This window comes from Colias croceus, chromosome 13 (genome assembly GCF_905220415.1).
Source record: "Colias croceus chromosome 13, ilColCroc2.1".
Taxonomy (NCBI): domain Eukaryota; kingdom Metazoa; phylum Arthropoda; class Insecta; order Lepidoptera; family Pieridae; genus Colias; species Colias croceus.
Window position 1 is genome coordinate 7,333,805 of NC_059549.1, and position 27,143 is coordinate 7,360,947.

Genomic DNA, 27,143 nt, shown 5'->3' on the forward strand with positions numbered 1-27,143 from the left:
TTTAGCTCCCTAGTTACGTCCGCGAGCTCGTGGTATGAGGACGTGGTTTTCGCTTGAATGTCCGATCGCAATTTGCTTTGCCGGGTCTATTACTGAAATATCGTTGAAAACAACATAACGACCGTTGTTACACAGGCTCGTTTAGACTATGCGATAATTACACTTGTGTGCTTAAGGATATAGGAGCGATGGTTTTTAATAAATAATTGGTAAGTGTTATGTTTCAGTGCATTAGATATATACTGGAAATTGTGATAATATTGCATTCATTTTTAATAAGCTCGATACTAGGGGCTATCTCGCACTGAATTGTGCTTGATTATTTCCTTTCACTGTTATATGTTTAAATAAATTGATTTGTTTGATAAGTTTCATTCAGGAATACGTACATAATTAATACAACTCTTGTAGCAATGGAGCTTTATATTAATATCTTGTAGAGTTCACCACATACCTATAGTTGCAACGCCCAAAGATTTATATTTACTCTACTCAATTTTTTATTAGTACATACAACTAGTACATATGGTTTTGCAACACGGCACAATTTTAATTTAATTCTAATACATAAATATATTTTCTGTTGTGATGAGAATTGCGACAGTGAAAAATATTTTTCATGCTACGTACAATTAATTATTGAGCAGAACAAAAAACAAAAATGATAACAAACTTTGTTTTGTTTTGATAATCAATCGTTTGTTTTTTAAGCTTCAAAATAAATTGATTAAAATTATTTAAATTATAGACATCATGCTTTATCGGTCAATTAAGGAAAGCTGGCATGTTCACAGTACTCACACTTATGCAATTTCACTTACAGTATGTTCAAAAATAAATGCGACTCTAGTTTCATTTTAGACTTGAATTGTAAAATGGGTGCGTTGTAGATAAATATATTATGCAAATATTATAATTATGAAAGCTCTCATAATTTACCTGTAAAATTATACTTTAAAAGTAAATCAATTGATGAAGTTAATTATTTATTCTAATAATAATCAATTCGATAAAAGTATTAATAATCAATAATCATTCAATTATCAAATAATAATTAAATTTCAGGTCATAAAAACAATACAAATAACACGTGCGCTCACTACCAACACACGGATGGTTGTTTTGATAATGATTTAAATAACGGACGTCTTCTGCAGTTACGGAGCAGTCTTGTCCTGACTTTAGTCGAGTAAAGATATCTAAGAAATATTATATTTGTAGTAAGTACGTAGGTAATACCTACCAATACGCGCTAACAAATATGTGTTACATGTTTATTGTATAATTTTCACACTATTGGTTTTAAACTCAAACTCAAACATTTATACAATTAGACTTCTTCTAGAAGCACTTTTGAATCGTCTTAGCAGTTTAACAGTTTTCACATTTACCACCAATTCAGAGAGCAGTATCTATAGAGAAGAAGAAGGATCTATTTAATCATACCTATTCGTAATCTTCTACTTCACTGAAACTTTCATCGCTCGAAGAACTCGCCGTCAGTAAATGAGTCAGTGTAATTATCTACTTTTGGTTCTAATTGAATATATTTTTCCTCATGTTCTCGCGTCTTTCTCCAAACGTCACTAAACATATCCAGACTAATATGGCATTTGCTTCCTTTCTAAATAATTCTTCCACAGTTTTCAAGTTAAAGTTCACATTTTGTGATGCTACTTTCCCTTTAATTATGCCCCATAGTAACTCTATTGGGTTGAGTTCTGGATGGTATGGTGGAAGGCGCAATACACTATGTCCATGATCTTTGAGGATTGCATCAAGTAAAAATTGTGTAGGTATAGTTTGGCTTAATTTTTTTAATAATGTGATAACTCTGATTATTAATTAGTAATTTGATTTTTGAAAAAAAAAATGCCGATTTTAGTCAAAATTTATATTTTTCTAACAAGATCCTTATCATCCAAATTTCCACCTTGGTGAGAAAAATTGACATTTCTAATGAAAATGAACAAAAAATTAAATGATTTTATTAAATACTGTAAAATAGTCTATAATTATTCTTCCATTTACTGTATCACAAAATTCTTCATAGATTTTTAGATATTCGTACTACACCAATTACATCACCCTGTATTTATAAACAATTGCAAAATATGACACATACATAGGCCGGGAGATACTGACACAAAATTTCGGGTCATTTGTAACAGAATGGCGGTTCTACAGAGGTCTTATTACGCAATGACTAAAAGAAAAATGATGGTCAGAACGCTGGTACCGGCGGACTAGTCGCGTGGGCGTTAGTCGAACTCGTCATATAAATAGCGAAAGTCAAACGATTTGTAACACAAAAATTTTAGAATTTACCGATAGCCCATAAAAAAGATGTAGTCCGCCGGTACCAGCGTTCTGACCATCATTTTTCTTTTTGTCATTGCGTACTAAGACCCTTCTAGACCGCCATCCTGTTACAAATGACCCGAATTTTTGTGTCAGTATCTCCCGGCCTAACATGTGCAATGTGTAAATGTGTTGACGTTCCAGCTCTTCTTAATATATCAATACCAGGCATTACTTTATTTTTAAAAACATTCTATACTGACTCAGAATAACTAATCAGAGCAGAAAATTACACAGTTTTTTTTATTTGTTGGATAGAGAAACATAATATATTTGATGTCAAGATAAATTGCTGCAATTTATTTATATTCTTAACTAGCGGCTTCGCCCGTGGTACATATTTACGTTTTCTCTACATAAGGACCATCCTCGTACTTCAAGAAATATAATAAAAAAAGAATTATCGATATCGGTTCAGCCATTCTCAAGTTATGCGCTTACCAACACATTTTGGGATTCATTTTTATATATAAGATTACTTTCACGTCATTCACATTGACACACATTTACAAGTTTTAGTTTTAATTTAATTTCGTTACTAGAATTTCTACTATTATAATGTTTTAAATATTCACCTACACGCTGACTATTATTTTCTCATTTTCGCAACAGTTTTCAGTGCTGCGCTCCTATTGACCGTAACGTTATAAGTTATGTATAGGTAATAAGGTATGGCTTTTAACCTTTCTCGATAAAAGGACTACCCGACACAAAAACTTATCAATTAGAACTGCTAATTCTTGGGATCAACGTGTTCAACTATACAAACAAATATAAACAGCTTCAGCTTTTCTTATGAAATAAAATACAATTATATAATGTAGCTACCTATACTTTAAAATCAACAAAACCAATAACTAATCATATACTGTGTTCTTTCTCATTATTCACATATTTTTATCGCTATAAAATATAAATACAAATGTAATAAACTTATTAAAGTAGTATGGTTGGCAAAGCTTCTCCAGGGCAAACCAATAATAGTAAATTTTCAAAGCTACCATTAGAATATCAATATTAAGTGAAGCCTGCAAGGGTTTGACCTATGATATATAAAAGAGCTAGATACGTTACCCGCTCTCTATTTTGGCAAGAAAAAACTCAGGTAAGTGCCCGAGTTTCACTTAGTCACGCACCATTCAGCGTCGTGGCTGGACGTTCTTTTTGTATTTTAATCGGCAGTTGTTATTACGAAGTACATGAGTGAGACATGTATTATGTCTCGTGCGTGAGAGTGAAAGAGAGAACAACTGTATTGGTGATAATGCGTTAGTAAGTAGGTATGTATTAATTACGCTGTTTTTTAGTGCAATGATGTTGGCGTATGCCGCGTCTACTAGTATAATAGGTCATTGGGTTTGACTTGAATTATTAATTTGGCTTTCAAATTAAAGATAAGCGTCCATTTTACGATACGATTTCTGGCGAATATTGCTTCGATAATTTATTAATAACCTGTATTGTGGCTTAAAGTTTATTTGAGGCAACAAAACAGCTTTTATTGGAAAGTTCTCGAAATTATATGTAGCTATCTATACTTTAAAATCAACAAAACCAATAACTAATCATATACTGTGTTCTTTCTCATTATTCACATATTTTTATCGATAGAAATACAAATGTAATAAACTTATTAAAGTATGGCTGGCAAAGTTTCTCCAGGGCAAACCAATAATAGTAAATTTTCAAAGCTACCATTAGAATATCAATATTAAGTGAAGCCTGCAAGGGTTCGACTTGAATTATTAATTTGGCTTTCAAATTAAAGATAAGCTTCCATTTTACGATATGATTTCTGGCGAATATTGCTTCGATAATTTATTAATAACCTGTATTGTGGCTTAAAGTTTATTTGAGGCAACAAAACAGCTTTTATTGGAAAGTTCTCGAAATTATATTACTCTTATTTAATGTACTTATTGAACTACTTTCATAAGAATTTGCCTTTTGATTGTTTGATGTTTGTTTTAACTTTTAAGAACTCTTTAGAAATAAAAAAGGCGTTTTGTGAATGAAAATTAATAGCTCCATTATTCTGTTAAAATTGCTAAAACAATAGATATTCATAAGTTATAAGAAGGAAGGAAGGTTTAAAAACAAATATGGTCGATAATGCATCGTAACATTAAATCAATACGTAGTTAGAATTTTGAATATTAATGGCATAACTATACATTTTGCATTATAAAATACGTTCCACCTTAATACAAATAGACCATGTATAAAATTCTAGTACAAGCACGATGAAATTGCAAACATTTGCTAATGAAAAACAATCTCAAAATTGTAAGCAAAGTGCGTATCATATTTGAACGCCATACAAATTTATATACGAAGCTGAAAAATTAAAATTTTTCCTGCAAGAATTTTTTCAATTGTGCAAAAAATGTTAGCGCTCTGCCTCCATTAGGACCTGACACACACAATGATTTAGTACGCCCAAGAGAATTATTATGATCATAATTTTTGCACAGTCAACTTTTAACTTTATTGTTATTGCTTTGAAACTTTTTTTACGTTTATGTAGCACATGTTGCCTGGAACGAAACGACGTGAATCTGGTAAAAGACATTTTTACGCTGGTTTTATTTTAACAAAGGTTATAAATGATTTATGATTATAACGTAAATTTGTCAAATATATTCATACTAGTGGTCCACCCCGGCTTCGCCCGTGGTACATATTTCGCAATAAAAGGTAGCCTATGTCCTTTCTCGGGTATCAAAATATCTCCATACCAAATTTCATGCAAATTGGTTCAGTAGTTTAGGCGTGATTGAGTAACGACAGACAGACAGAGTTACTTTCGCATTTATAATATTAGTATGGATTGTAGAAGTCCTGATTGGTCCTAAAAGCTTTTCTTTATTACTGATATTTTTTTACATATATAAAAAAAACACTTAGATCAGAATTCATCAAAATGAATGAAATTTGATTGATGAATTTCGGTCAATCGTTAAGAGGGCTTATTCAATTTAACGCAAGTCAAAATCTCCGCGATCTATTACGATAGATCGCGGCTTGCGCTATCCTTTTACTATGAACAGCATAAGTCCACAGGAGAGCGCCGAGCAACATGTCCTCTCTCTGGAAAGGCTCGATGCCGACTGATTTTAATCGGGTCGCGCGCAGTGTTTTCTAGTACTTTAAAAAAAATTGTAGAAAAATAATAGAGGTACCTTAGTTGATTTTTTAAATTTTATCTTATAAGTAAGACGTTCTTTTATTGCAATATGTAAAAATTATATTAAACTAAGTCAAATATCTTGGTGAAAATAATCATTTTGTCGACTATAATTTCTAAAAAAATTCACATTGTTCGGATTTTAATTTCGTAAGTTAGGAGTCCAAAATAAAAAAATCTTTTAACTAACTATTTTAATAAGGATTTTTGCAGTTAGTTAAAAAAAATTGTGTGTTAGATCTGTCAGCGATTTCAGATATTTTTAGCTTCGAAATTGACACTAAAAGCGAAATCAAGTAATCATCGGCTCAGTTATCTTGATGGTATTCACAAATACTGTATTAATTGAAAAAAACTCTTAACTAACTATATAGACAATAAAATTTCCTAAAATTATTAGTAATTCATATGTTTGTAAGATAAGTGGTTGATGGACAATCTGGTTTGAAAAATCACATATTTGAGCCAAACAGCGCACGGACCGCGTACACGGCCTTAATTCTTGTTTAAACTTAAATAATATAATATATTTGCACTTATCTTGCTTTATACAAATGACTATTGATGGTTTATACGTGTCAATTTACGCATCCACGCTGAAACCGTCAATACAGCAATAAATTTCCGAAATATTTTTATCTTTAGTGATTCAGCAAATCTCACGTTCGGCATACGTAAATAAAGGCTTCCTCGTATATGCTTGTCACGCTCAAGCGCCGTAAAGCGCTTTGCAGAAATTGAAAGTGACTTTGCCTGTAAAGTGTAACGACTGAAGCGCTGAAATATCAATTTATTCGGATCCTTCGAGTGTTAGCGTTGACAGATGTTGAAAATATTAAAATAGTTTCTGCGATTTACATTATTCGATTAGTGGATATTTTCATGAATATTTTATTTGGACGAATTGCAAAACATTTATATTTACATTATAAAAAATATCATCCCATTAGATTGTTATTTTTGTATAAATTCACCGTTCAAGATTATGTATTAGCCCATAATAGGTACTTTTTGATTGAGATTATTCCTCATTTGACTGAGTTAAGAAGTTGGCTGAAATGACGTCAGTTTAAGTAAGATAATCTGTTTCCAAACCTGATTATTTTTATTGCATTTCTCACGAATTAAATAATTCCACTATCGAAAAGAACAGATTAACGAAATCTCAGAACAGAATTGTATTAAAGAATCTGTGTATGAAAAGACATATGCCCTTAGAGAACGACACAGGCTAAGTTAGTCGGTCGAAAGTTTACAATATCACATTATAATGTCGAGTCAAACAAGGATCAAGCTTAAAGCTAGTGCTTAATATTATATTTGGATAATATTTGCATTAAAACAAAACATGATTTATGTGTCGAATAACAGCGTTGAGATGAAGAAGCTGTCTATGAAACCTCTATATCTCTAAAAAAAGGTTTTGTTTTTGTATTTCTCACGAATTAAATAATTCCACTATTGAAAAAAACAGATTAGCGAAATCTCAGAAAATAATTGTATTAAATAATCTGTGTATGAAAACACATAGGCTAGGCCCTTATATGCCCTTAGAGAAGGACACAGGCTAAGTTAGTCGGTCGAAAGTTTGAACATCACATTATAATGTCGAGTCAAATAAGGATCAAGCAAAATCTAGTGCGTAATATTATATTTGGATAATATTTGCATTAAAACAAAACATTAATTATGTGTCGAATAAAACCCACAGCATTGAGATGAAGAAGCTGTCCATGAATCCTCTGTATTTCTAGAGACTCTACCTTACGGGTTGTTATCTTTAGAAAGCGTTACTATAGAAACTAGCGCTAATATATATAATAATAGAAACTAGCGTTACTAGAACTAATTATTATTATAATATAATATTGGACTTGCCAAAAATACGCAGACTGTAGATCCGGAAATATGATGAATGTTTACAGTAATGAACAGAGAAATATTTTGTTGTAATAATAAATAGCCGCTAGTCCTCTTCGTTTTACGTTCTCTACATTAACCTAAATTCTTAATATAGTATGCTCCATGGTAAGACCTCCCTGTTATATGTACTATTGTAAATCTTTTAAATCGGATAATAAACTTGAAATATTACTCTCCTCTAGAGGTATACGAATATTATAAAGCTGAAGAGTTAGTTCATTTGAACGCGCTAATCTCAGGAACTACTGGTCCGATTTGAAAAATTCTTTCGGTGGTTACACTTTATAAGGATCAAGCAAAAAGCTAGTGCGTAATATTATATTTGGATAATATTTGTATTAAAGCAGATAGCCAATTCACCGAGGAAGGCTATAGGCTATAATACACACACAATCACGCTAAGACCAACAGGAGCGGAGACACGCTGGTGAAACCGCGGAGCGCAGCTAGTCTAGTATAAATTATTATAATCTGAAACATGTAGACGATAAAAGACCGCTCCATTTTTCAAACGTTTAGCTATATAAGATACTTAAATTTGATAGATAGTCTTCAGTAATCCAAAGTTATTTTCTGCATACAAATATTATATTCATGGTTAGTAAAGATGTAGACAAACACACTTATTACAAAGTGTATTGCGTAAAGCACCGCTCAGCCGTTACTATGACCCATTTCGAATCTATTCTCGGGTTAGCGTTTATCTAGACGTGTAGATCCGCTTTGATGCGACGCCATAATGAATGAACGTATATTTTTAAGAAAAAAGATTTATGACCAGGTACATTTGAATAAAAAAAAAGTTATCTTTATTTTTATTCAAATAACTATAAATAATTCATAATAAAATAATATAAACTAGAAAATAAAATATGATTGTTTCAATGAAATAGCATAGTGCCTAATTTTATGTAAAAAAATTACCTTCCTATTGAACAGCGTGTTAAAAAATTAACTAGTTACATCTATGAAGAGGATATTTTGTTAATTTTTCTTGCTTCATAGCATGTAGCAAGTAGCCAAAAAATATTGATAAACGTTGATTAAGTTTTCATTTGTTTATTTTGAACAATACTGAGTCAGAACAAAAACTTTAAAACGATACGAATTAATTATCAGAACATTAGCATACTGTTATATTATGCCTTAAAGTATAATTGAATGAATAACCTGATGAATAATGAATAACCTTTAAGAGGTCTACCACATGACCTGAAAACTAATTCAGGTCTAACATTTTCTGTTAAACAAATCCCAAGAGAGCGATACTATAAAATGTATTTCGGTAACAAAACCGACGGCAATCAAATAGATAGTTAAATGATCCACAAACAACATGACAATGCTTTTACTATAAACAACTGATGGACAGTTTCAATCAGGCAAAGGCAATTTCTACCAATGGTTTGACATTTAATTTATTTAAAATATATTATCAGGGACACTTTACATTTTAATGAGCTCTCTGATTTATTTCAATATGAGAAACCAGGTTTGACTTTTTGCGGATAAAGATACGAATATTCTTTCTTTAAACTTCATAAAATATTCGAAAAGATCTTGTCTGTTTTTTATTTGAACTTTTAGATGTATGCACGTGATAATACGTTCGAAAGAAAGTAGAATGTAAAAAAGCTTATATGTATAATAACGATATGGTACCATGAATTTTTGATGTCCCAGCTGATATTGTGATTAATATTATCATATTATACGTATATTCGCAAGTAATGAATTCATCCCCTAGTGTCCAAAGCTTAATAATACCACCAACATTCTACTTTAATGAAAGAGATACGAATATTTAATTAAATACTGTAAAAATAATGCTGCACTATTTTTTATTTAGATAATACTGGACAATAAAATTCATATCATATTTCATTTAATGTTGGATTACTTCTAATATCGTTAAGTTGTTTTGACGCCACGCAAAGGTTAAATCTCTTAAAAAATAATACATGATAAATAATGAAAACGCCAACAGCTCACAAGTTTAACTTAAATTTTAAAGCGCACCGCTTGAGTAATATCGTGAATTGTTAAATCTTCATTACACAGATCCTCATGAAACTTACTGAGAAGTTCAATTTTATTAATTGAATTGTTTAATAGTTCGTGGCTTGGAATTAAGAAATATTTAACTCTATATTTAAGAGTTGTGTCTTGTTTGTTAATAAATAAATATAAACTTGTATTAAATTGTTTATTCACAATGATTGAAAATCATGGTGAGATTAATTGACAGACAAACTAACCTATTCATTTTTAATGAGGATCATAGAATAAGCCGTGTATTGAATATTTAGTTCCTTTAACCAGAAAGTCTAATTTTATAAGTTTAAATGTAATTTTACGTTATCATTTTGTCAAGAATATATTCCTACTTAATGCAATACAGAAAATATAACTAATAGGGAAGCGATAATTCTACCTATAAACCTATATTTTAGTGATGTATATTTCCATGAAATACCGGAGTAATCGAAAGAACCCCAGGGGACTAAAACAAAGGGGTTGATTCCGCTGAATACGGAAAACCAAGGTAAATTAACGGAAAGAACTAGAAAGTTCTTGGAAATAAATTTTAATACGAGTCATGTTTAATCAAGATAATGAATTGCATGAAAGATTAAAAATTGGTGTAATTATAATTATTTTAATATTAAGTTAGAATATTGTTAAAACATCACTTTAATATTATGTTTAGGTATGCTTGAATGCTTTAGTTCACACTTATTTTAGTAAAACTTAATCGGAATTCATCAGTTTTACAGCTTTAGGTATGTATCTATGTAATTTTTTACGCATAAATATTTTTTGAAAATCTGTATTTTGGGTTATGTATGTACCTATATAAAACTACAAACTAATCTTCTATTGATTTAACATTTTTCTATTCCGTGTAAAGGTCCATTCACAGTTCATATCTATTTGAAAGAGCCTGTCATATCCCTGATTGGGTGGCACGTGACCCGCGTGGGTAAAACGGGGAGAACAATGGAATGATACCTGAAGGTGAATTTCTATGGCTTGCCCCGCTTGTGCGTAGGGAAAATTAATGGCGTGCTGTTTTGAAATTGGGACGTGCGAAGTTTTGTATGATCTCGAGTGAATTTTATTTAAATATGGAAAAATGTAGATGAGTTAAAGGGAATTTGGAATTATATTTGATTGATAATTTTTGAATATTAAAGTTAAGAGTGACTGTGACCTGATTTCAATAAAGATTTCGTACTACATAAATAGTTAATCTACCCAGTGGAATTGAAAGAGTTTTCGTCCATTAGTAACTTCTAAATTTATAGAAATAACATTGTACATGTTATTTAAATTTCATACAATTATAGCGACGTATCTTCCAAAAGTCTTCAACAAAACTGAATCAAATCTGCCAATAAACATAGAAATATTAATCACTATCCTCTATTTACCTACAATTTGTATTATGTACTTACCTCAAATACGTCAATACTACATAAACAATTCATCGATTGGTTGCAAGGGTCTTTACCCTCCTATCCAACCGCACTTTTAATATATCATGAAGTTTCATTCACGTCACGATACTCTACACCGTAATTGAATTGTTCCTTGTAAAATGTATTGAGTAAAACCGTTCAATTTATCGATGAAACTTCTTCGAATTTTGTGGTACAGTTTAACTTGTAACTTCAGTTATGGTTCAATTTTGATAAGTGACTTATGTTGATAAGGAGCTTATTAATGATTGTTATAACAAACTTTTGTGTAACAAACATGTCTTCTGCCAATGCACGTAAATAGATCATTTAGTTTGATTATAAAAAATTGTCCCACATTAAAAAAGCTTTAATGGATTTAGAACTACTCTGCGGTAGCATACTTATGATGTACCTTATAGTCAGGAATCTAATATTATAAAAAAATGAATGAAAGCAAACATAACATAGAAAGTAAAACACACGAATCATAAACACACATTAAACATATAGATTAGCTGATGTTCGCAATAAAGATCTCTGTCTCTAATATTTAGTACAGGCCGAGCTTTCATTAGCAAATAGGCACCTGACAGATGTATGGCTAACGTCTGACATTTGGCTGGATTTACTAACAATCCCGATGTTGATTCAGACGCTATCACCTCAAAGAGACCAAAATAGAAAGGTCGTTAACCTTAACGTCACGGGAAATCTCTGGCCCAGATAGAGTAAATATTTGTTTGGATGTTTCAGAAATGGATCGATCTTAATTTTAATGAAAACAACGGGGTTATAATTGAACTGTCCATTCATTTGATTTTATACGCCCTTACGAGAATAGCTCTGCGTAGGCGTTTTGAGATCATCTCAATGAAATTAATAGAAAATATTTTCATCAAAGTGCTGAAAGTATCTTGAGAGTTTTTGCAATTAAATTAATATTATTGAGCCTGACAGTTCCCTCTTAAATTTTATCTTATTTCTGATGAAGATATCAATCTTGGAACTTTTTACAAATAAAAAAAGTCCTAAAAATATCCAACTTCAGATAATTAAATATTACTTTCCTTTTTAATACCTACTCTTTTTATTCGTTTGGTGTTTTTAATGTTCAGAATATTTCAGTCAAATATTTATCTAAAATATTCGCAAGGATTTGAAAATCAATGTTTAGATACACTTAGCAATAAATTATTTTGTTGCAGTTGCGGGGAGGCCAAAACAATGGCCTAGTGTTGTACCAAAACATCGATAGCCGATACAATGATGTGGCTGATATTCCTGCTGCCCGCGCTGGCCGCGGCGGCGCCGTCACCCAGTGACGTAGATACTTGTAACCCGGATAAGATGACGGTGTATAAAATGGTACTACATACGTATTGGACCCGGGAGAAGTTCCCGAAACATTACCCGGACTGGCGACCGCCTGCGCAGTGGTCACGAATCTATGGTAAGTTGCGTTTTATTATTAGAGTAATGATGAATGTGAAGTACCTAAATATTGAATAGAAGAGGATATGTTGGGTAGAAAATATTGGTAAGATTAAAGCGTGTCCCAGACAAACGCGGCCTGCGGTGGCGGTGGCGGTGGCGGTCAGTTGGATGACTTGAAAGTTCTAGGAACGACATAGACAGACGCGGCCTGGACGCGGTGACATCGCGGCTTACCGCGGCCGCAAGCCCCGCCCTCTCCGCCACCGCTTCTGTGTGAATGAGCGCGCGGACATGAGGCGGTCATTACGCGATCAGTTGTAAATTTTTGCAACAGGCCGCGTGTACCGCGTGAAATTATGCCTATAAACACTGAGTTGTTTATTCAAACAGTGCAAAAGTACCCAGTTTTGTAGGATACATCACATAAAGACTTACTACTCTTACGTACTCTTAAGAAATAGCTCTGTATAATTGGCGCATGCTGTGTTAACCTCTAATTATTTGTTACTTTATCGCAAGAACTATATGTTATATAATAATTATATTAAAGAATCATTGTAAACAAATGTTGGTTGACCAAATAAATAAATAAATAAATACTAAAAAAACAACAGAATTAAAAACAAAATATGGGCAATAAAAGCAATAAAACTTCGTACGATTGGCCATTACTAACGTCTACTTGCAGGTGAGACTCGAGAGCTAATGTGCCGCTGTAGGTTAGAATGACCGCCACCGCGGCCGCGGCAGTATATTGTTATCACGGTCAAGCAAGAAGGCAACAGCAGATCGCCACCGCAGGCCGCGTCTGTCTGGGACAGGCTTTAAACCTGTTATTACATCGAACACAATCCGTAGGTGATAAAAAAAATCTAAACTAGAGACCATCAAAATTATATTTATTATCAAGAATCCAAATCCTTTTTCGATAAGTCCAGGGTTCGAGACCAGGCGAGCGCGCAGGAAATAAACTGATTTTTCAATTTATCTGCGCATGTTGTAACATCACCACTGCTCGAACGGTGAAGGAAAACATCGTGAGGAAACCGACATGTCGAAGAATTAAAAAAGTTCGACGACATGTGTCATCCGCCAACACGCACTTGGCCAGCGTGGTGGATTATGGCCTGTACCCTCATAGGAGGCCCGTGTCCCAGCAGTGGGAACGTATATGGGCTGATGATGATGATGATGATGATGAAATCCTTTTTATAAATTACCAATGACGTGAATGGCTATTAATATTATCTAGTGATTCTGTAGCGTTTGTTATCCCATTAACGCAAATAAACATCTTCTAGTTTACAATACGTCGTCACCACTCCCATAAAACCTAATAAATTTTAAGATACCAATCAAATAAACTTATTTTTGTGTCAGAACCAACAGTTGTGAAAGTGTGAAAATGAAATATTTGTCTCTGTGATGATTACGAAATTGGTTGTGCACTTCGAAACGAAACTATTTCGAACTTTTAGTTTGAATAAAATTTCATTATTGTGGACACTGGGAAGAGAGTTCAATAACAACATTTCAAACGAAATCTTTTCGTATAAAAGACATTTAAATTGTGTTAAAACTAACTTTATTTCGCACAATTTTATAGCAGTTCTCAAAATAAACTGGATTATTTATCGGGCAGTTATTGAAGCGGCAACGTTTTTGTTTTAAATTGTGCTTACGTGAGAAGTAGTTTAACATTAAATAAAGAAAAGTAAGTCTTTTCACTGAAATCCTGAATGTACATGTGAATTTGGAAAAAGTGCTTCAAGACAATTTCCTTGTATCTATTCATACGCAAATGGCTACAGTTACACTTGGCGGAGTACCTATGGGAGCACGTGTAACAATGGCAATTACGAAATTCGCAAAAGATCGATTAACCGACCCTTAAAGGGTGAAGAATGGGATACTGAAAGGTAATAGTGATAAATGAATTGACCACCTGGTTCTAATAATTACCTCATACGATAATTGCTCTTCTTTTTGCTTACTTTACCTTTTAATAATTATTATCGTTTCAGTAATCGATTTTTAGTAACAATAATACTTGTTACATGATGATATACTTACGATATTTCGTGTTAAAAAATTGTATCATTAAAAAACGTAATGTTATTTATTTACATGTAATTTATTCAATAACACTAAACTGTCTAGACTTGGGTAAACGAGCCGATATTAAGTTCAAGATTATTCAAATTCATAAATAATACTAAGGCTTACAAAGCTTAAAATTGCAACTTATTCAATTAGATGAAAAATAGATAATTAGGTACCACATATTACTTACAGTGGATGAAAAACAAATATATAAGAAACAATTCACAAAATAAAACATTTATATATTACAAAAAATAAGGTAACCAATCAATTATGCCCATCAAGAATGTCCATTACATCGGAATTTTCAACCTTTGAAACTCGAACTAAATAGTAATGTTGAACCATATTGCATCCGCCCTACACGATTGGCCAAGAGCCAAAACTGACCACTAAAATAGACACTTATCGATAGTGACAGGAAACAAGATCACTACGCAACACTATTGTGTTTCGGGAAGTTGGGGACAACACTAATACGACGGCAAACGTTGATTGTGTGTTTGTCTTAAGGAAGAAAATAAATTGAGAAAGAATAATCATACCGAAAACAAACAATGTTTAATGATATGGATCAATTATTGACTCACTGAAACGATGAGTTATCAAAACTGTTTTTCCAAACTTTCAAATAAAAACAACGGTTATCGCCATTTTCCTGATGAACACATTTACCTAATTAACTACATGTGTATTAATAATTTTCTATGTAAAACGATGGAGGTTAATGTTAAATTTATTTTTGCCTCGAAACTGCCCCAACCAAAAAAATAACATACAACCAAGCCTTCCTAAAATGAGCAAATAGTATAATAACATGATATTTAAATATACAAAATCAATAAGAATAAAGATCATATTAAACATTATATGAACATCTGGATGTTAGGAATATAAGAACTTTAAGTGGTTAGATCACGGATTCACTCATTTCAATGGTTTGAGATAAAAAGGCTATAAAAATAAAACATCGTCCTATCAAACAACTTTATTAAAGTACTAAAACTAATAGAAAACACAACTATAAGTGTTTGTTTAGTTTAAAGGCTTTGGTTTTGGCCATTACCGACCCTTCACTTCCTGAGGTCTCTAACTCTTAGTGGAATACACGTCCGTAACCAAATGTTGTGGGTCCTCACAACAGACAGGGTTATTACTTCCCATTATGCGACCCGTTTACTCATTTGTCCACTATATGACTAAAACCTATATCTACTATACCTGTATAGGTACATATATATAGGTATATTGTATGTGGAGCTGAAACAGTTTTATAATATACAAAACGTTTCATGTTTTTAATGACATGCAATGGTAAAATAAATTTATTATTTCATGAAATAAATATTTTTATTCTTACCAAATACTAATATCATAAATGCGAAAGTAACTCTGTCTGTCTGTCTGTTACTCAATCACGCCTTAACTACTGAACCAAATTGTATGAAATTTGGTATAGAAATATTTTGATACCCGTGAAAGGACATAGGCTACTTTTTACCCCGAGACATAGGATAGGTTTTATTCCGGAAATCACACGGGAACGGGAACTATGAGGGTTTTTATTTGCCTGCGCGGGTGATGCCGCGGGTGGAAAGCTAGTATGACAATAAATTAAAAACAAGATACCATATATTCTAAACGCCCAAGCCGCTTTGACCTCGCAAGGACACTGAGAGCTCATAGCCGAGCACAGATCCAGCAAATCCTCGAAAGAGAAGCAGTCATCATTTTGTGAAGAAAACACGCGGAAGATCCGGTCTTGGAAGGGATTATTCTGGAAATTTGATATGATTTGAAAAGGAATTTATAGTTGAATAGTGTCTAGTCTTTAATATGATAACTAGTTCATTTGAATTTTTTGAAAAGACATAATACTTATAACTATAACTGTCTGTAACATAACATTTAACATAAATACAGAAAATCTCAATATATACAAAAATAGAAGAGATAACCAAACTTCATAATTTTAATATAGCTTCTTCGGTATACCCACATAAAGTTTTCCTTTATGCTCTATAATATACTCATAAGCTAACTCCTACAGATGTTAAGAGCTGCCCTTATCTTGTGACTTAAAACGTCCCAAAAGTTTTTGCCTGTAGCTCTTAAAATAACTTTCCGTCGCGAACTTAGCTCGTAGGTCAGGTTACTGAATTTATCCAAAATTATGTAATAGCAAAGACTTAATTAAGAAAGTACTAAATTCTAAGAAATTTTCGGCGAAGTTCTTTTCCAATATTAAATCAGCCTGCCTGCAATTTTTTAATATGTTTTGCACATAAGTTTCACAACAATAAAATTATCATATTATTATCATCATAATATAGTGTGTTGATATAAAATGAAGAATGTAGATATATTTCTATCTAGTATTTGATTTCCGCATCTATTAAACCGTAAATCTTTCAACGAAACAAACACGAGCCAGACATTAAAATTGATAAATAGCCATCGTTTTTAGTAATATCCATTATTAATATGATATCATCATAATATTATACGATACTATTAGAAATATCAAGTAACAATAAAGTTATGGTGGAACTCAATATTCTACATTGAGTTATTATGACATTACTGGAGGTTAACACGCCCAATGTCTTCACGAACTCACAATTTTTCAAGCTCGCTTTTCGTACTCATATAAAAGCGAACAGTGCAAAATAATCCCGCTTTATTTGGATATAAATTGTACATCTTAAGAGATTACCCATTGTTTGTCGACGCCTACATGGCCCAGGAAATTGGTCTTGTTTCGTCATTCGATCCACTTTCAAGGGAGCTGTAAATTGGAGGCATTATTGAGGAGGCAATTTCGGCGCCACACGATATTTTGATGAGGCGTGTGGCACATTCATCTTAGCGTAATGATGCCAAAATGTGCGAGATTTATCTCTTGCAATTTGAATATAGCATTAGCTGTAATATGCATAAAACCATTATTAAGAACTACGCTCCTAGAAAAGCTTTGCAGTAAAAGTACTTTAACGAAGCTTAAGATAAAAATCACCTTTAAGATCTCTTATATTTTTTGTATTTAGCTTGTTCAAGATATTTTCTAGAAGTTTCATAAATGTAGTAAATGTTTTATGTTATATTAATGATTTACGGTTTTAGTTTAATATTGTAAGAAAATATTGTAAGAAAAAAGCTTCACCGCCGTTTATACGGGTAAAAGCTCACATGTATAATAAGACTTCTTCCTAAAAATATGAAAATAGACATTTAGTAGACCGTAATTAGCCAAGCGCCACCAAAGCGCGGGAATTACATCACAAAATGTGTCATACGAGGTACTTTATCGATTATTCACTCGGTTGGCAACGATTCAATTGTGACTAGATTATCGCGTTTCATTCGATACCTGAACGAATACGTGGAAACACACTTAGCACGGCTTTATTTAAACTAATGGCACGACTAATATTATTCGACTTGGGAGTTTTCATTTTAGTTTCGTTGCACTTTGATTTCTAGTGCATTTCCTTTGAGATAAATAATATTTAGTTTCTATTTCATTTCTAATTATACTCGTACCTATCCATTTTCAATGTTTACGATTAATATTATTCAACAAAACTCCATATAAACTAAAATATAATATTATGTGTTGATCATTATAATATTCTCGTTAATACTAGAGCTTGATTAAATTAAAAGCCAATATAAAGGGAATTCACGTTTTTATTTACCAATAAATATGCAAAACCTTTTAAAAATAAGATAGTAAATAAGAGCCCAAGTACGACGGCAAAAACTACAAGCTGTACAAATTAATGCTATCGTTAAATAGATTCAGCTATTTTTCTCTGGAAAAGAAATTAGGAAAAGAGCTTTGGCTTGGCAAAACAAGCCCATTAGTTTAAGGTACGCATTCTTAATTGCTTTAGTTGTACGTAGAGGCTTTTTTCAAGTGGGTAGAGTTCTGTATACTCATTTTATACGGAACTTAACTGAAGGAAATTATAATTATTTAATGTAATTACACAAGAAGTCTTAAGTTTCGCAAATATCACAAACAAAAGGTAATTATATATATTTCTTTGGCATATTATGATTATAATGTACATAATATAATGTACTTTGTAAAATTAAATTGTAAAACTGACATGATTAAAAGGAGCAACTATGGAGTTTCTTGCCGATTCTTCTCCGTAGATACTGCTTTCCGAATCGGTGGTAAATGTTAAAATATGTAATGACGTTTCAAAAGTGCTTCTAAAAGAAGTCTAATTGAATAAATAAATGTTTGAGTTTGAGTATACTGCTACTAAGTAATAATAAGTAAATACTAATATTATATTTTAAAAGTAATATACATTTTCTATATTTTATAATATGGTATTACATCCAAAGGTAATTAATTAGTGTATCAAGCATTAGTTATAGTAGTGTAATTAAACTCAGAGATAATTCTAACGTTATTGGAAATAAGCTTTCCAATTGGGTATAGATATTAATCCGCTTATTTGTGTATAATTGCAGTTAGAGTGGTAATGATCGGTTCTAATCCGAATTTATATATATTGTGATGACACATCAATATCATAATGCCCGTACATTTATGATAGAGAGTCAGTTTAAATGCAATATGACATGGACAGGATGATTAAATATCAGCTTGGTGCCGACCAATCAATTATGATGCTTGTAGTTAATCAACTATTATTATAACGTATACGTTTAAATATTACTTTTGTTTTATCCCTCAATTTGTATTTATTTTGTATAACTTCGTCCAGTTTAGAATAATATTTGACGTCACTTATCAAAATTTATATTTCACCATGTGCATAGTGGGTATGTAGATAAATTAATAATCAAAAACTTCTGAAGACTTTTTTATGTACGATATAAAGAGTGTAATGAGACCAATCTATATTCATGAAAAGAACATTAATGAATCACCCAACTAATCTAGATTATAAATGAGAAGAGATAAAGTATTTTAAGATTATTAGTTTTTATATGAATGCATTTATTCTGAGTTTTGTAACACGGCCAACTGGCAGCGTACGGGTTCATCAACTCCTGACTCACTCTTATGTAAACAATGATTACAATTAATGCTATTCATTCGATTGTACGACCTTTTAATAACATTTTATTTGATTTGTATTGTTTTATTTGAAGAAAAACAATTATAATGTGAATGTAGAGATAAATTACATTTTGAGACAAAGTTTTAAAACTTGTTAAAATGCGTATTACGATTAATGAATTGCTTATAAACTTTGCATACACAGAAAAACAAATTTTAATTATTAATGAAGAGCTTATTCTATCTTTATTCAATTATTCTTCTGTATCTACTCTATTTTAATTAACGCTTTTGTTTTAATCTCAACTAATAACGCAATTCTACGTAGCAGAATAGAGCAAATAATTTTTAAATTTAATTTCATATTAGGTTTATCTCATTCCCTCGATGTTCACCAATCCGGTGGAAATGTAAAAGCGCTTAACCTAGTAAGCCTTCTAAATGAGTCGTCCATTTTTACGACTAAATTATTCGATGCGCGGCTTGTTCCGCGAAATAGTTTCTAGGTCAGATTGAAACGGACAAATTTATTTTAAGAAATAATGACTAATAAACAACGCTAAAAACAATCGAATTATATTTCTACGAGAACATTTTGCATGTCTTGTTTACTAAATTGGATTTACGTTTCGACGTAGACGTGAGTAATCTTGTTGGAGATTACTTTTAAAATAATCATACTTAAGGAAAATGGATGTGTATACTCATATGTATAATTTAATGTTATTAGTTTACACAGAGTAAATATTTATTGCTTGTATTTATATTGACATAATGTATTCTGATTTAATCGGTAGTGGAATATCGTGAGTATTTTTAAAAACGTTAGGTACGCTACGTGAAGGTTCAGTGTAGCGTTTTCTCAAATAATTTCAAAATAAATTGTTGCTGAAATCTTTACTTTCACACTTTAATAAATTCGAAATGAAATATTAGATGGACTGTGAACGGGTAGCAAATTGCTTCCTAAACATAAAAGACAGGAAAAAAAAATATTAACGGCGTTTGTTGAGATCAGGGAAAACTTTTAATCCGTTCCGGCCCCTGCTCTTTTTGCCCGGGTGTTGATCTCCAAACTTTTTACACTATCGGGTTATTTTTCCCTAACTTCGAAGATATTTCATAATTTGTTGGGGAATTTAGTTGTTTTTTGTTTCGTACGGACGTGCCTCGGAATCTAGTTCAGAGTTATCCATGGAATGTAAATGATTTATTCTCTGTTGTTGAACCTATACAACGTTATTTCATTCTATATATATGTTTTTACATAAAACTACAGAAAATTTATTCTTATATAATATTATGTAAATATATCTCAATATACTTGTGTAGGTTCGAATATTTCTCACAACACTTCCCAGACAGCTTGGCGGTCTAGAACTTTCTAATCGATACAGTAGAAGGTTAATACGCGCCCAAAGGGTTATATAATTGTAACAGTCAGACACAACAGATTCACAATTAGAAAGTTTTAGTTTAAAATCAAAAGTAAGCCCTTGACACCTTTCAGCTTACAAGTTAACTTCAATAAGAAAACAAATTTTTGTAATTATGAATGAATTCATTCATTCATTCATTCAAATTTCTGTAATTAATAGATAAAATTTAAAATATAATTCATAAATAATCGTACAATAATATTTCGGCAATATTGAATACACCTAGTACGTATTCGTATCGAAATATTGTTTTAAATTATAAACGTGCCCAATGAATATAGTCAAGTGTAGGTATTCTTCTTTGAACACATTTGATTTTGTAAAGCAACTTTTTCCAACAATACATTCTCTCCTCTATACCAAAACGACTACGAATTATTGCTTTATAATGATGTGATGATTAAATTTATTACCACCATACCCTCTAACGCCCATTTATATACCCTTCGCTAAAATTCCTCTTTATTCCACAGGTGTATCCCACAGCCGTTCCTACACGCTATTCCGGCTCGGTCGCAGGGTATCGCTACCAGTCAAGCAGTTCGCAGAAACTGGTAGACTAGACTCTCTTGGCTCCAGTCCGGGAACCCTTGACGTGTTTGGAGCACCCGCGATAGGACAGGGCACTGGGCGTACTGAAGCTGAGTTCTTTGTTGATGGCAATCATTCTAGAGTGAGTATACTGTAGTCATTATTTTTCATGTTCATGGGTTCTGAACAGATGATAATAATATAATAGCCAATGTATCGAGTCTTGAGGTTATCGGCTTTTTCGCAGTCATTACAGTTTCCCAGCAAAAGAAAAAACTTTTATTTATATTTCGAATTTTTATATTTTTTCAATTTACTTATCTAATAATAGAGTGCTTTTTCAAAGAACTTTTTATTTTCCGTACACTCAAGATTTATTATGAACTAATTAACATAATTTAGAGGGTCTTTATTGCGGATTAGAGAATAAACCCTCGTTAAATATGGCAAAGCTTCTGTACTGAAAATATTTAATGACGCGTGAAATGGTTGATAATCTTCAGTTAAGCTCTACACCATTGGTCTTAATATTTTAAGTAAATGAACATACAATGTTTTAATAAGCTTATTATAAATTAACAATTACCCAAAATGGGAAGCATTTTGCATATAAGCCACTTATCCTCATCGAATTATCAACATCATTATTTACAACCAGCATTAATAAACCGCGAGCTCGTAAATATAATGCAAAGATAATTAAAATGTGAATGAAATCGTATCATTTCCATGAAACTGATAACGATAAACGGATAACAATGAACAACTGATACTTTGCAATTAAATTGCCGTTACATAAAGCTACCGAAAATATCGTTTTTCAGCACTAATTAATGCCCCGGAATGCAAACAATAATTACACGTCAGTAAAAAAGCAGGAGTCCATTGAAAATGGAGCGGTAATAAAAGGGGAAATTTATCGCGATCGCAGCCATTTTATTGCCAGTTAAGACTAATTTTTGTTGTTTACTGTTTCATTGCGTACTTTTTATTTGCGTCCATTTGTCAATTCGATTGGAAAAGTTTGGATGATAAATGATCTAACTCGGTGCTTAATTAAGCTTCTATTATTGTCAGTGGGATTTGTTAGGATTATCTCGTTCGTAAAGCTAAATCTTTTTTTTTCATTCTGATACGATTATATACAGTCCGCCTACAGTTTATTAAACAAAAAATATTTATAAAACAATTTTTATCTGTAAAAAGATGAAACTCGAATACAAATTTATCTTTCTTAAAGCTATGAAGAATAAGCCCGTCTGTAGAAATGGTAGAATGTCACTTCAAAGGGATGTCACCGCTGTCAAGAACATAAGCTGTAATAAAAACAAAATATTCCTCGCCTTCCTGAAGCATAATGGTCAAAATGATTTAGGAATACGTTTAAAGATTTATGATTTTAGATCGGAACGAAAGTTATTCAGACGATTACCATTAAAATGTATCGTCGCCTTTTATTGGATAGTCATAAATTTACAAATACAGACAATTTCGTTTTATTGAGGTTGTATATTACGTGATGTCTTCATAGAAATGTACTATTCAAATAACCATTTCCTCCCAAGGTATCAGTCATGGCTAGAATGATTCCATCACCGGATTGGTTCATCGGAGTGGACAGTTTTGATTTGTGCGTCGATGGCAACTGGCTGGATAGTATAACGATTGAGGTAAGATTGATTACTGCATAACTTTACAAAATAAACTTCGTGCCAGATTTACTTTATCGCTTTTTTTATGAATAAATTTATAGTTCATTGGGAACAGTGATTTCGGAATAATATGTGTTGGGATATGATTTACGTATAATATTTTAATGAATAAATTTCAATATAATAAATAAATTGGCCTTTCATTTATTACTATTTCAATGTGTACTAAATAAAAAAACAGGATGACACACATTTTTTTTATATTTTATTAGGTGGATCCACTCGACGCAGGAACAGACAACGGTTTCACATTCACAGCTCCGAACTGGCCGACGGCTCCGCAAGGAGTGGCGTATCGCATAACGTCACGATACCCCTCTCACCCCGCCGGTTCCTTCTTCTACCCGCACTTAAGAAGATTACCTCCGATTGCTACGTTTCAATTTATTAAAGTGAGTGAACAATATCATTTTTGCTGCAGAAATGTATTACATAAAAATCGTTGTAGGTGAAATTATTCAATACATTTTGTTGTATTACTTATTTATACTTACTAGGGTGTGCTGTGTGCAGAGCTTACTACTCACAATTACAAAATGAAATAAAATTCTTAAATTTATTTGTCCTCAAACCACATAAGTATTTAATGTTATCGCAAGCTATTCGGTTAGATTAAATAATAACTCCATTGTAGCTACGCGAATACGAGCTCTCCGAAGTATTTCACCGTGACAGCGACGACCGAAAATACGATGTGCTCCAGTTGGATAAATTAAACCATAATAGTATCGATGTGCTTGATGGCAATCGAGCTCTTTCTATTGCTGAAGAGGTAGAGAGAGCTGAAGCACCAAGAATTTATGCAGAAGGCTCTTTAACAACGCCGGATGGTGCTTATTCGTATTATGCAATGTAAGTGCTCTTAAATTAATAAAATTAATTACTTGCACGTTATTAGTATTAAACAACAAATTAGATTTAAAACACATAAGATCTAGTTCATTATCATTTCTAATTCCATCTTAAAATCGAATAAACGTTAATTTTGTGGGTACAAATCACTTATATTATGTCTATAGAAAATATATATTATATCTAAAAATAAAATAAAATAAAATATTTATTTTATTTATCTCTATATATCAACTGTAAATTTGTTTTTCTTTCTAACAAGTAAGAGTAAAAGTAGTTATGTTAAACTTTTATCTTCTACATTACTTGTTATTTAATTTTCAAAATAAAAGCTCTTCAAATTGGTTCATATCGAAAATTACCTTACCTTATCATTAAAGATTACTTACACAATATCCTTTGCCAACATCTGTAGAACAAACAACGCAAGCACAACAGAAGAGCCGAGGTCGGCCAACGAGCTGCCAACCTCCGGGCCCACAGCGAGCGAGCGGTCCGCGCTCCGCAGCCTGGCCCGCCGGTACAGGGCGAGGCGCCGCCGCAAGCTGCGAGCTGATAACACCGACCCGGCGGAGAGACGGAAGAGAAAAAGGACAAGTACGTATGAAACTGGTCATTTTTAAATAGCGATCCCGTAATGAAAGAGAATGTAGAAATATTCATACTTAATAGTTTTATGAATGGCCCTAATCTATATCTGTAGTTTAATTATTTTCTAGAGTTGATTTTCAGTTTGATTAATACAATAGTGATTAATACATAGATGTTTTTGCCACGTTTAAATGGATATACGGTCCGAATATACATAGTGTATATTTTACAAAAGCTCATAGATTTCAGCAAATTATAACGCATTAGGTACTAGAAACAAATAATATTCAGGTCGTATTTTGAATAGAACACTGTCATTCTGATTTGGGGTTCATTTGAGAGTTTACGAGAATTTTACGTATATACGTTAGCAACCAAACCTGTTATACGTAGTTTCGAATTACTATCTGAAGGCAATTCATGGATTGAAAAGGTCGGAATTTTACAAATCAAATTTCATAACGGCTAGAAATTTTGAAACAGTTCGAGATGTGAAGTTATTCTTGTTATAAAAGTCATTGTATTTTTGATAGAGCTACTTGACTGTCGAGTGTCAGACTGGGGGCAGTGGAGCCCTTGTCGAAGTGAAGGCGGCTGTGTCGGCTCTGCGCTACGAACAAGAAGAATAATCCGACGACAACGACCCGGCGGAAATCCTTGTCCGCCTACAACACAATCTCGGTGGTGTGCCACCAACTGCACTGCGGCACAACCGCAGGAAGACTGGCGAAATAACCTCACGTAATTTCGGACAATTCTTTTTTTAAACGAATTATTTTAAGCGTTCCTTTTGTAAGTGGCCAGTAGTTTCTTTTCACGCACATATTTTTTTTATCACAACCTTTTTGCGTTGGCATCTGTACTGTCCGTCCAAAGATATTTTTATTTCGATTCCAATCTCTTTATGAGTTCTCGTTTCAATGTGAGTTCGTGGTGTGTAAAAATATGTTAAAAATTGCTGTATAAAATAATTTAATAAGAGATGACTGTCGATGTTCGGTATAGGTAGACTTCGATTGTTTGCCGCTGTACCTATAAGAGCTTTTTCTTATTATTTTTGTTTGTCAATTAATGTTAGTACTAAGAATACAATTAAGTTCAAACATTATCATGATTATCATATAAGATATCCTCATGTTACCCACCACAGTCTTTCATAATTATTTTTTACAAGAAATAACTCTATATAAAGTAATATTATGGTATTTTATATAATTAATCCTTCTTCGCTTCAGTACAAAATAATTATTATCATATACAAATAAAGAGTAATTTAACTTTAATTTGTATCAATTGTAAAAATGCACTAAGTATATACTAAAATTTCGACTATCCATACGAACAACGCGCTGCATACTTTTCCATGAATACCATAGACAATTAGGTAAGTGATGCTATAAATAAATAAAAAATATACAACCTCGTTTGCCTTCGTAATAGTTAGAAATAGCTAGAATTCATAGTTATATCAATAGTCCGCAAGTGGTTAGTCAATTAGTACTATAGGGCGTTTATCTCTAAAATAAAAATACATATCGCTTATTCTTCAACTTTGTGACAGTATTTCAATAATAAGCATGTAGACTTGTGTAATGTGGGATATAATTGAAAACAAAATCGTGTGGCAGTTCAAATAAATTACTTACTAAAAATAAAACAAATAATACGAATTTCCATATCTGTCGTTTTCACAATGTTATGTGTACATCTATTAGTTGCTGTAGTATTTAAAAATGATTTGAGTAATTATACTAAATTTAAAACACCAAACATTTTACTATATCTAAAATATGTAATATAGAGTGTATGTATTTTAAATTTACTGCATGCGAATTTTCTTTCATGTCATATCCCACATAATCGTAAATACTCCAAAGATGCAGCTTTTATTTTTAATACATATAAATGTTAAGTAGATAAGTTTATATCTAGCGTAAGTTACAATCAAAGCCTTCTGTGAGATAAACTTAGATTTGAACTCTATCTATAACGTAATTGAGGTTATATTATGCTAAATATAAAATGTTACGTAGATCTTTCTCGATTACTATAAATAATCTTTATTTTCTTCAAGATAAAACGTATAAGGGATTTGGGAATAAATATATTTTATTATGTACTGATGATTTTTTTTAAGTTAAGCCAAAGATACTAGGATATAATTTTACCTGTCTTACTAAATATTGTATCAAAATGCCACTTTGATTCTGATATTGAATTTGAAGTTTTATTTACTCACTTTAAGGCCTTGAATGGCCTATGGAATGTAAAACAATGTTATTGAAATTATTCATACAAAATACGAATATTGAAATATGCTATCATTTAATATTAATGCATTATAATTGTGTTAATTTAGTCGGATTTATTGCAGCAGTTAAAACGTGGAAACCATTCTGGAGCCAAAAATTGTTAAAATTAGTGTAACAATTACCGAGTATGTGTATTTTTTACAATGTAAATTATTCTGATTTCGATAATAAAATGTCGTAAAGTCAA

General features: G+C 31.9%; 1 protein-coding gene across 1 annotated transcript; it reads left to right on the forward strand.

Moving 5' to 3' along the window:
- On the forward strand, positions 1–27,143 carry LOC123696776 (spondin-2). Its single transcript, XM_045643141.1, has 8 exons — positions 1–209; positions 12,141–12,385; positions 21,432–21,631; positions 23,055–23,159; positions 23,414–23,593; positions 23,836–24,053; positions 24,469–24,650; positions 25,178–27,143. Exons 2-8 carry the CDS (start codon positions 12,199–12,201, stop codon positions 25,387–25,389), a joined length of 1,284 nt encoding a protein of 427 aa, XP_045499097.1. The 5' UTR covers positions 1–209; positions 12,141–12,198; the 3' UTR covers positions 25,390–27,143.